At 47.7% G+C, this 10,896-nt stretch overlaps 1 protein-coding gene across 1 annotated transcript; it reads right to left on the bottom strand.

Moving 5' to 3' along the window:
- Window positions 1–5,781: 5,781 nt before the first annotated feature.
- On the bottom strand, window positions 5,782–7,482 carry LOC149345906 (uncharacterized). The gene has a single exon (XM_089541219.1). The coding sequence runs from the start codon at window positions 7,480–7,482 to the stop codon at window positions 5,782–5,784; it is 1,701 nt and encodes a 566-aa protein (XP_089397345.1).
- Between the last annotated feature and the right edge of the window lie 3,414 nt (window positions 7,483–10,896).

The raw sequence follows: 10,896 nt of genomic DNA, 5'->3' as shown, positions 1-10,896 counted from the left end.
GCTAATTGGTTTAGTGATATAGGAAATTGTAGGCAAGTACTACACCCGGGTGGCGAAATCCTGTTCTGATGAGAGAGCCCGCTGCTGGTTCTGGCCACCGAGATCAGGCCGCATCCCTGGCCTGGTTACGCAATTCCTTCGACACGCGTACTTTTTAAAAAAATCCGGTGCAGAATGGCGCAGCACCAGGATTCGAACCCTGATCCTCTTGCACGCGTGGCGGATGCCGTATCTCTACGCCATCCCTGCACTCCAAACGGGGATATAGGTGGCAGAATAGTTACAGAGGATGCCGGTTGTAATTAATGTTAATAAACGGTACAAACTCAATGAGGCACATGCCTGCGCGCCTGCACTGAGTTATGTTGACCAGACAGTTGGTACCTTTTATGAAAACAGGGAATCAGAAATGGGCAAAGTAAAAATACAGTGCACTGTACTGATGGGCATCTTCAGTACCAATGTATGAACGAAGCAGGCACGGGGCGCGCCAGTCGGTGACTGTAGTATAGGTTCTAGGACTGCAAGGGGGGAGGGGGGGGGGGGTGCGGCGTTCGGTATAGTGCGTATAGCTCGCAAAACAAAATTCTTTAAGGATCATTCAGACCTTCTGCTAACGGGACTACCGAAAATGGATGTGAAAGAGCCCTAATGACGACATTAAAAAGGAAAAGTTTTATATTGGGCCTTCACCCTGGTATCAAGACATCCTTGACCGTCGTTACATAGCTGATTGCCTTTTCTTTGATTTTTCTAAAGCCTTCAAAAAAGTCTCTCATAGGTTACTGCTTTTTATCTAAGCTGATTTAACCAATAATGTAAGATTTTAACTTGGCTTCAACATTTCCACTGTAACCGGTCACAGTTAGTCTCTGTTAACAGCTTGAACTACCCTCTAAAAGCTGTCCATTCCGGTGTTCCACAAGCTCTATTTTAGGCCCCCTGTAGTTCCTTATCTGCATCGACGACTTGACCGAAAGTGCGTCCACTAACATCCACTTGTTCGCGGATCAATGTGTTGTATTTCGCGAGAATAACCAGAACGACGTAATGGTACTCCAAAATGAAATTAAGCCGCCGCGGTGGCTCAGTGGTTATGGTGCTCGGCTGCTGACCCGAAAGACACGGGTTCGATCCCGGCCGCGGCGGCTGAATTTCTTTGGAGGAGAAATTCTAGAGGCCCGTGTACTGTGCGATGTCAGTGCACGTTAAAGAACCCCAGGTGGTCGAAATTTCAGGAGCCCTCCACTACGGCGTCTCTCATAGCCTTAATCGCTTTGGGACGTTAAACCCCATAAACCAACCAACCAAAATGAAATTAATAAGATTTCCTGTTTGTGAAACTTCTGGTAAAGGAACTAAACATTTTCAATTGTGAAGTAATGCGTGTCTCCCGCACCTCTGCTACTCCAATCGCTTACTTTCTCTGTAATAAGACCCTGCAAACCGTTTCTTCATATCGGTATATTAGTGTTTACATCACGTTTAGTCTTAATTGGTCCTCACGTATCCTCACATTAGACAGCAATGCTAACCGTATGCTAGAATACTTGCGTCGTAACTTTTGCACTGTCCATGAGTCACTACTGTTGTACTAATCACTAATCCGTAGCAAGCTTGCATACCGAACAAATCTGGGAAAACATTTTTGAGCGGTAAACCATTTATGAAATTAATTTTTTCATATAATGCAAGATACCGCTATAACAATCAATATATGTGCAGATCAATCAACGACAGTCTTGCATTTTTTTCTATTAATGTTATTGATATCCTCAAAAGCGTTCCCTATTGGCTTTCTATGCTAGCCTTAACTGTTCGATGCGATTGATGGAAACATCTTAAAGAAATGTTTCGCTACATATAAGAAGAATGTACCGTTACTTTCAATATTTCTATAGGATGAAGTATTTTACGATTTTCCGGTTTCCAAAATTTTTCTCCCAGAACGTTGGACACGAAATGCCACGCCCATCTGGGACCGCAGCAGTATCAACTTGGTTTATTCCCTCGAATTAATACAAAATAAATCTGCTTATTTCGTCACCATCATCGCCATCATCAGCTTGACTATGCCCACTGCAGGGCGAAGGCCTCTCCCATGTCTCTCCAACCAACCCTGTCCTTTGCCAGCTGCGGCCACCGTGTCCCCGCAAACTTCTTAATAATGTTATCCGCCCACCCAACTTTCTGCCACCCCCTGCTAAGCTTCCCTTCTCTTGGAATCCCCTCCGTTACCCTTATGGATCAGCGGATCTTTCCTTCGCATTACATTCCCTGCTCAAGACCATTGCGTCCATTTGATTTCGACTAGGATGTCATTGACACGCATTTGTTCTCTGACCCACTCTGCCTGCATCCTGTCTCTTTACGTTACATCTATCATTTTTCTTTCCACGGCTGGTTGCGTTGTCATTATCTTAAGCTGATCCCTTTTTCTTAGCCTCCACATCTCTGCCCCGCAGATGAGTACCGGTTGAAATACAGCTCAACCGGTTGAAATACAAATTAATTTGGATATTCTCTATTAACTCTTATCCGCAACTGCTCTGAATCCAGGGTGCGTAATACCTCCTGTAAACAGGCGGTGAATATATTGGAAGGATCATGGCTCCCTGCCTGACACTTTTCATTAATAGACTTTTGTTGCTGATTTCATGAGGGACTATTGTAGCTGTGCAGTCGTTATAGATATGTTCCGGTATTTTCGCATAACTCTTCTACACCCTGGTTCCGCAATGCGTACATAACTGCTTAGTTTTCCACGGAGTCAAATGCTTTCTCGCTTGTCTCATTCTTCCTAGTTATAGTCACACCGCTATCGTAACTTCAATGATAAACTCAATGCAACATACATCTCCTGCCGAATATTTGCTACACTGTATATTTCAGAAATCTTTTTTACAACCCCGCTTTGGGTAGTGACATTCGTATTCCACCCTTGTATATCTTTCCTCACATTGATCATGCACAAAAATTTGACCTCACTTTTTATCACAGAAAAACTTCCCTTCGTTCATTGCTACCGCGTAGTTCACAGGACTGGAACTGCCTTCCCGGATCGTTCACCTCCGTTGTTGATCCTGCGCATTTTCCCAGTGCCTTAGCTAACATTGTATAATTAGGAATGTAACAAAGCTTCTAAGTTATTTTAGCTGATAATGTATAGCCAAGAAAAAGTCATGCTTGTAATTCTTCCTGTTCCTGTAATTGTTCATTTCATCATTCTATTCTTAATGCCTTTGGTTCTCAGGGTAATTCGAATAAATAAATAAAATGTGGAGGCTACTCGGCCAGGTAAACTTTATTCATTTCCAGTAATTAAAAAAACACATGGGGGCGGGGTGTTGAAGGAGAGGTTGGCTATAAGATTAACCGAAAAGTTCGATGGCGGTTTTGCAGCGGCTGGGCCTCCTCCAGTTTGTAGCGCTCACTCGACAGGCGTATCGAGCGAAGCGGCATTTCCGCATTGACAGAAGCGGGTTGCGTCGCTGGCTGCCACAACATTGCAAACAACACCAAGGGACACGATACAGCTGTTACACCCTACCAGGATGTGAGAACATCCTGTTACAGGCGCCACTTTTCTTCCCACTTGGTCCACCCAATGTCTGTGGCTGGCTGGCGCATGAATTTACTTCGTGATCATTTCAATGAAAGCACACCGCAGCTGGATGCCAGCACTGAACTTTAATATCAGCTTTGCAGGTGCACCTTCCTTCTCGCAAGCTCACGCTTTTGCTGGCATGGCCGGGTCAGCTTTGAGAGAAAGGAATAAGACTTTGTCATCCTAGACATTTATCGCCGTTTTTCGAAGGCTTCTGCCTGTCCAAACTTGCCTCTACGGTCGCAAGGTTTGACCAGTGGTCTTTTCACTCTTTCCAAAAACAATGATAGCGTCGATGTAAAACAAGACACCAGAACATCCTTGAAGAATTTGCGACATCATGCGTTGGAAGGCCGAGGGGGCGGAAGCTAATCCAAAGCATACACAAACACGGGAAGAAAGGTCATTTTACAAATTATAGGCCGATCGCAATACTGTCATCAATAGCACATATTATGGGAAAGCATGTTGCATATGTTATGGAATCCAAGCAATGCAGAAAGTTGGGCGAGTTGGTAATACATGTTGAACTTAGAAAAGCGCAATAAAAAGACAGGGACAAGAAGAAAAAGAAGCACGCAGGACAAACGCTTGTCCTGCGTGCTTCATTCTGTGAAAAATACTCTTTGAACAATGATGCGCAGTTTGGCTTCACAAAGAATAGAAGTACGACTACACTTCTTGAAGAATTTTCTGACTATGTTTGCAATGCGCTAGAAAATAATCACATCGTGTTAGCCTTATTTCTGGACGTAACTTAGGCATTTGACACAATAGACCATACATACACTACTACTCGAAAAATTAAGCTCACTTGGGTTCCGCGGTCATTTTAACAAGTTTTTTATCAATTATTTTCCAGGTAGATTGCAGTGTGTGATGCTTAATAATACGCACGGAGATTTAAAAAATGTTAAATTCGGTGTACCTCAAGGAAGTACACTTGGCCCACTACTATTTAACATATATGTATCCGATTTGGGTTTGTTACAGCTTAAGTCAAACGTTTTTCAATACGCTGACGACACAGCGCTAGCGCTTGAAGCTACTGATTATCGTATAGGCGTGGAGTCATTTCAAACAGATATAAGTGAAGTCGTTGGCTGGTTCTCGCAAAATTTCATTTTTTTAAACGTGAACAAAACAAAACTGACATGCTTTAAAAACCCTCATAAAATTGTTGCTTTCAACCAACCATTGTATCTTCATACATCCCATTGTTACCACTGTAATTGTAAAGCTATGCAAATAGAGCGAACAGTTCTGTATCTGGGCATCCACTTTGACCAACACCTTACATGGAGCGACCACATCGTCTACCTCTCTCGAAAGATAAGGGCCATTGCGGCTATGATGTATCACCTTCGTGGTAAAGCTCCGCTTCATCTTAGGCGACCGATCTATACAGCATTAGTAGAACCTGTTTTAAAGTACGGCATTACTCTATACGGTAACTGCTCCGAATACAAGAAAGAAGCATTAAATGTTATCCTAAAAAGAATAGTCAACACTACATCGTACGGCACAAAACTACACTCGGTTGACATGAAAGAGAGATACAATGAGTTAGGCATCCTTCAAATTCGTGAACTATTCCACTTTGTTGTGTTAGCACGGTATTATTATTCAAATGAACATAAGACTCCCGTAACAAAAAGATGCCACCTTGAGAAAAACGGAACGTTTTTTTAAGCCACGGGTTTACACAAACTATGGTAAAAAGATGCTCAGTTATTATGTACCGGCTCTATTTAATGAAATTCCCGATGATCTATGTATTGCAAGTAAGAAACGTAGGATGATGACTGACCTGAGAAATTGGTGTGCAAATGTATTTAATCCCTGTGTATAGCTTGAATGCTTTCGTATGTGCAATTTTGTGTTCAAAATTTTTTGTTTGTTTTTGTTTGTTTGTTTCTATGTTAGTATGAGTGTTTAGACAAGTAATGTATGCATACTGAGGTATTTCTCCACCTGCTGCCTGATCAGCCAACAAGCAAAATGTGCTTAGGCAGATCAGAATTTATGAATGTGTACGTATAAAGACGAATAAAATTTTGATTTTGATTTTTTTTATACATGCTTGAAGCGATAAAGTCCGTCGTGTGTTACAAAGGCTGTTGAATCACGGCTCTCTGGATGCAGCAAAACTTGATGATAAACAGATGCCAGATTTAACTTGGAAAAGTGTGTTGCACCCACAAGGCTGTGCAACAGTTCTTCAGTGTGGGGAAGCGGAAAATTTTCCGGCACGTCGGCCTTGTTGGCTCCTCGAAGGTCGACACACAGGCGAATCCCTCCATCTTATTTTTTTTTACCACGACGATAGGGGAGACCCTATCTGATGCGTTGACGCGCTCAATCACATCCGTCTCTTCCAGCCGACGAAGTTCTTCTGAGACAAAAGGCCGTAATGACAGTGGTAGGCGGCGAAGCTTAGATGCAGTGGGTTGGACGGATGGACGCGCTTTGACCTGGTGAACAAAAGTCTTAGCCAGACCAATGCCCTTTCCAAATAGACAATGGAACTCTTCTCTTAGGTAGCTGGGGAGCCCAGCATAACACGGATGCGTTTCTTTTACAGAACATCGTTCTTGGCCACCAGCTGCAGTGGCACTTGTCTCAAGGCAACAAAGGGATGAGCCCTCAATTCGTAGATTAAGAGCTCTAATCGCATCGATACCGAGAAGCGAAATGCCCAGATACACGACATAAAACAAAATGGATGCTGTACGAGCCATGTACGCAACCTCAGAGACAAAACATCCATGCACCGGTATGGGCTGTCTTGAATAGTCCAATAACTTAATTAGCGGGGCAGTACAGTGTGCTTTACTGGAGAAATGCTGGTTGAAGAAGCTGTACGACATAATGGAAACTGCTGATTCCGAATCAACTAAGAATGCTAAGCTGGTGTTTCCTACTAAGACATCAATATGAATACCAGGGTGAGTGGATGCGGCCACTACCAGAATGTTTGCAACGTCACTGCGTTCTTCGCTGATCAGTTCCCGAACAGAAGCAACGCGTCGATCCTTATTGCACACTGACCTGAAATGACCGACCCGACCGCAGCAATGGCAGCTTTTCCCTTTAGCCGGGCAGTGGAACGACGCAGCCGAATGCTGATCAGAACCGCAACGAAAGCAGTGGAACGGGGCGTTGCTCTTGTTAGCAACATGCTGTACACTTGTAGAAGCAAAAGCTTGGACGTCTTGAGTTGTCTGTTCTAGCTGAGTGGCCGCAAGCACAGCACGCGAAAAAGAAAGACTCGAGCCATCGAGCAACAGACGCTCACAGACATGTTGCGAAGAAATGCCTGTCACAAACTGATCACGGAGCGCATCCTCAAGCTCGGCGAACGAACAAGCAGCTGCAAGCTCACGTAATGCAACAACATACTCGTTGATAGATTCTCCTGGCTGCTGGACGCGTTTGCGAAAATGGTGACGTTCTACGACGATATTAGTTTGGGTGGTAAAATGGTTCCCCAAGGCTCTAACCGCATCGTCATACGGCGAAGCTGCCGTCTCTGTCTGTTTTGGCAACAGTCCGGTGCTTTCGCCCTCACTATCTGCTGGCAGATACTTAGCGGTAGCGCTCTCACCTTCTTCGGCGTCTTTGGCTGACACAGGAAGCGTGAATAATATTCGCTGGCCTTCGACGCCCAGACTGTGGATAAGAAGGGCTTTGCGACGCTCTGCCGAAAATTCAGACGCTCCCGAAGCCAGCATGTAGTTCTCGAATAGTCGCACCCATTGCGACCAAGGAACAGCCGGGTGACCTGGAACATGCAGAAATGGGGGCGGCTGTGCGAGTCCGGAAAACCTCATGACTGGAAGCGAAAAGGCTGTTACGCCCGCTCTTCCGTTCATCCTCGTCGCCAATGTAGTGTTGGCGTGAAACGCCCTTGAAGACCGTGAACCATGACAGCAAACCCATGGAACGAAACCCGGTTTATTCAGTGACGCACACACATATATATATACACACAACTGTAGCCCCCTGGCGGTGTTCACATTGAAAAGGAAACAAGAACTAACTATACAACAATACGGTGTACATTTTTGCAGCCTAATTGAATTTTCTACCTCTGCCGCAATATGCGGGGAGCGCGTACGAAGAAAATATCACTTCCTACAAATATCTCGGAGTTCAACTAACAAACAACTTTTCATGGCATGTTCATGCGCAGTATATATCGTAACAAAGTAACCGTGTGGGCTAGTTGGAGTATATCAGAAACAACTTCACCAGCGAAGTACGAGACACCGGGAGAAAAACAAGACAGGACAAAACTGGACTAACGACTGAAGTTTAATCGGAAAACGGCCAACCTACCAGAAGACGCATGCATATCACACTAAAAAGCAAACCACACAAAGCAAACAACAACAAACAAGCAAACAACACACTAAACAGCAAACAAATACATATTGCCACGCGCCCAACGCGCCGCGCGGCCTCCGCGCTGAGTCGAAGACGACGACGAAGCGGCGGTGGGCTCTCGTGGCGCGCTGTTCTGTTCTGTGTCGTGGAAGCTGGCTCGATAATTAAAAGAAGGCTCCCGGCCTTGGGTTCTTCCCGACGTCTACCTTCACGGCTCCTCTGGTCGTGACACTGGTGGAGGTGCGGCCGATGCTCCCTACTCCTGAGGACGACTCGACGCGTCCGCCTCTTGTGACCACCCCTGTCCATCGTGCCAGCCGGAGGATCCGCGGCCTGTCCCCCGAGGCCCTTCCTATTGTCAACGCGCCTTCAACTACCACTCCACTCATGGCGACGCCACTGCCCGCCCTGCCTCAGGACTGTCCTCAAAGCCGTTCGATCCGCCAACCTCTCCCTCAAACCAGAAAAATGCCACTTTGGGTTCACCGAATTGAAGTTCCTCGGGCACGTCATTAGTGCTGACGGAATCCGCGCTGACCCAGAGAAGCTTGCTGCCGTTGCTGCCTTTCCGGTCCCCTCCCACAAAAAAGCAGTCCGACGTTTTCTGGGCCTGTGCTCCTATTATCGCCGCTTCATTAGAAACTACGCCCAGCTCGCCAGCCCTCTGACGCTCCTAACCCGTGATGACACGTCATTTTCCTGGGGCAACGAACAACAGAGTGCCTTCGACGAGTTACGACGCCTACTCCAATCACCGCCCATCCTGGCACATTTCGACGAAGATGCCGATACGGAGGTGCACACGGATGCGAGCAACGTCGGTCTTGGCGCCGTTCTAGTTCAGCGGCAAAACGGTGTCGACAAAGTAATTGCCTACGCCAGCCGCGCACTGTCGCGTGCTGAGTTGAACTACTCTACCACGGAAAAAGAATGTTTAGCGGTAGTCTGGGCCGCCGCCAAGTTCCGCCCATACCTCTATGGCAGACCGTTTCGTATCGTCACCGACCACCACTCGCTGTGCTGGCTGAAAAATTGAAAGGACCCTTGCGGCCGCCTAGCACGTTGGGCATTACGCCTGCAGGAATTCGATTTCACCGTCACCTACAAGTCAGGCCGGAAACACACCGACGCTGATACCTTGTCACGCGTTCCCGTCGAACCTCCTCCGCAAGACACCACCGACGATGATAGCTTCCTTGGAGCGGTCAGCACATCTGAGCTCGTTTCCAGACAGCGTGCCGACGCCGAGCTCCGTCTGCTCATCGAACATCTCGAAGGTGGGTGCCCTGAAATACGACGAAACCTAGCTCGCGGACTATCGTCGTTCTGCCTGCGGAGAGGGGTGCTTTATAAAAAGAACTCTGCTTCAAGTCCGACAACTTACCTACTCGTCATACCGTCTGATCTGCGGGATGAAGTCCTCCTTGCCTGCCATGATGAACCGACTTCCGGCCACCTTGGAGTTACCCGCACCTTATCCCGAATCCGGCAGAACTATTACTGGCCCAACCTAACTTCAAGTGTCAGGCATTATGTCCGGACATGCCGGCAATGCCAGCGGCGGAAAAAACCCGCGCTCAAGCCTCCTGGACTGCTTCAGTGCATCGAGCCGCCACAAATACCATTCGACAAAGTCGGCATGGACCTTCTGGGGCCATTTCCTCTCTCGTCGTCCGGCCACAAGTGGATCGTAGTCGCCACAGACTACTTGACCCGCTACGCTGAAACGAAGCCCCTTGCGCGAGGTACTGCCGCCGAAGTTGCCCACTTCTTTATGCACGACATCGTGCTTAGACACGGCGCCCCATCGGCCATCATTACTGACCGAGGCAAGGCGTTTACAGCCCGACTCCTACGTGACATCTTAGAGCTTAGCCATACTGCTCATCGACCAACAACAGCGTATCATCCCCAAACCAATGGTCTAACGGAACGGCTCAACAAAACATTGGCGGACATGATCTCGATGTACGTCGACGTTGAACACAAAACCTGGGATGAGGTCTTGCCGTACGTCACCTTCGCCTATAATACCGCGACGCAGGAAACCACCCAGTTCACCCCGTTCCGTCTCGTGTATGGCAGAGAGGTCCGCATGATGCTAGACGCCATGCTGTCGTACGGCGACGCAGAGCTTCCCCCTGAAGCTGGCCACTTCGTGGAGCAAGCAGAGCAGGCCCGTCAGCTGGCCCGCTTGCACATCAAGGTCCAGCAATCCGCCGATGCCCGCCACTATAACCTTCGGCACAGGGACGTGCACTACGAGCCGGGCGACCACGTGTGGGTGTGGACACCAGTGCGCCGCAAGGGATTGTGCGAAAAGCTTTTAAATAGATATTTTGGCCCGTACAGAGTCCTGCGCCGCCTGAACAGCGTCAACTACGAAGTTGTCCCCCATGGAACTGTGGTCGCCGGCCCTCAGCATCAACGGCCTGAAATCGTGCATGTAGTGCGCTTAAAGCCGTACTTTTCGCGTGACTGAGCGCTGTGTTTACGCTGTTTCGTACCTTTTCCCCTTACCCCACGTGTGAACTTGACTCTCCCTGCATGTTCATCTAGCGCGCGCTGTATAGTTCACCTCACCCCCAGTCTTTTTTTTTTTTGTTCCTCCTCCCCTCACTCTACATACCCCATTCCACATCGAGACGATGTTTGCTTTCGCGGGGGGGAATAATGCCACGCGCCCAACGCGCCGCGCGGCCTCCGCGCTGAGTCGAAGACGACGACGAAGCGGCGGTGGGCTCTCGTGGCGCGCTGTTCTGTTCTGTGTCGTGGAAGCTGGCTCGATAATTAAAAGAAGGCTCCCGGCCTTGGGTTCTTCCCGACGTCTACCTTCACGGCTCCTCTGGTCGTGACAATATGTGGCGAATCACTAGCAATGCTAATCGCACTGTCGGTTA

This window comes from Amblyomma mixtum, chromosome 4 (genome assembly GCF_055824585.1).
Source record: "Amblyomma mixtum isolate Tamu chromosome 4, ASM5582458v1, whole genome shotgun sequence".
Lineage (NCBI taxonomy): Eukaryota > Metazoa > Arthropoda > Arachnida > Ixodida > Ixodidae > Amblyomma > Amblyomma mixtum.
This window is presented reverse-complemented; position numbering and strand designations above follow the sequence as displayed.

Coding starts and splice junctions, on each gene's coding strand:
- LOC149345906 (XM_089541219.1), bottom strand. CDS start 7,482: ATGAACGGAAGAGCGGGCGTAACAGCCTTTTCGCTTCCAGTCATGAGG.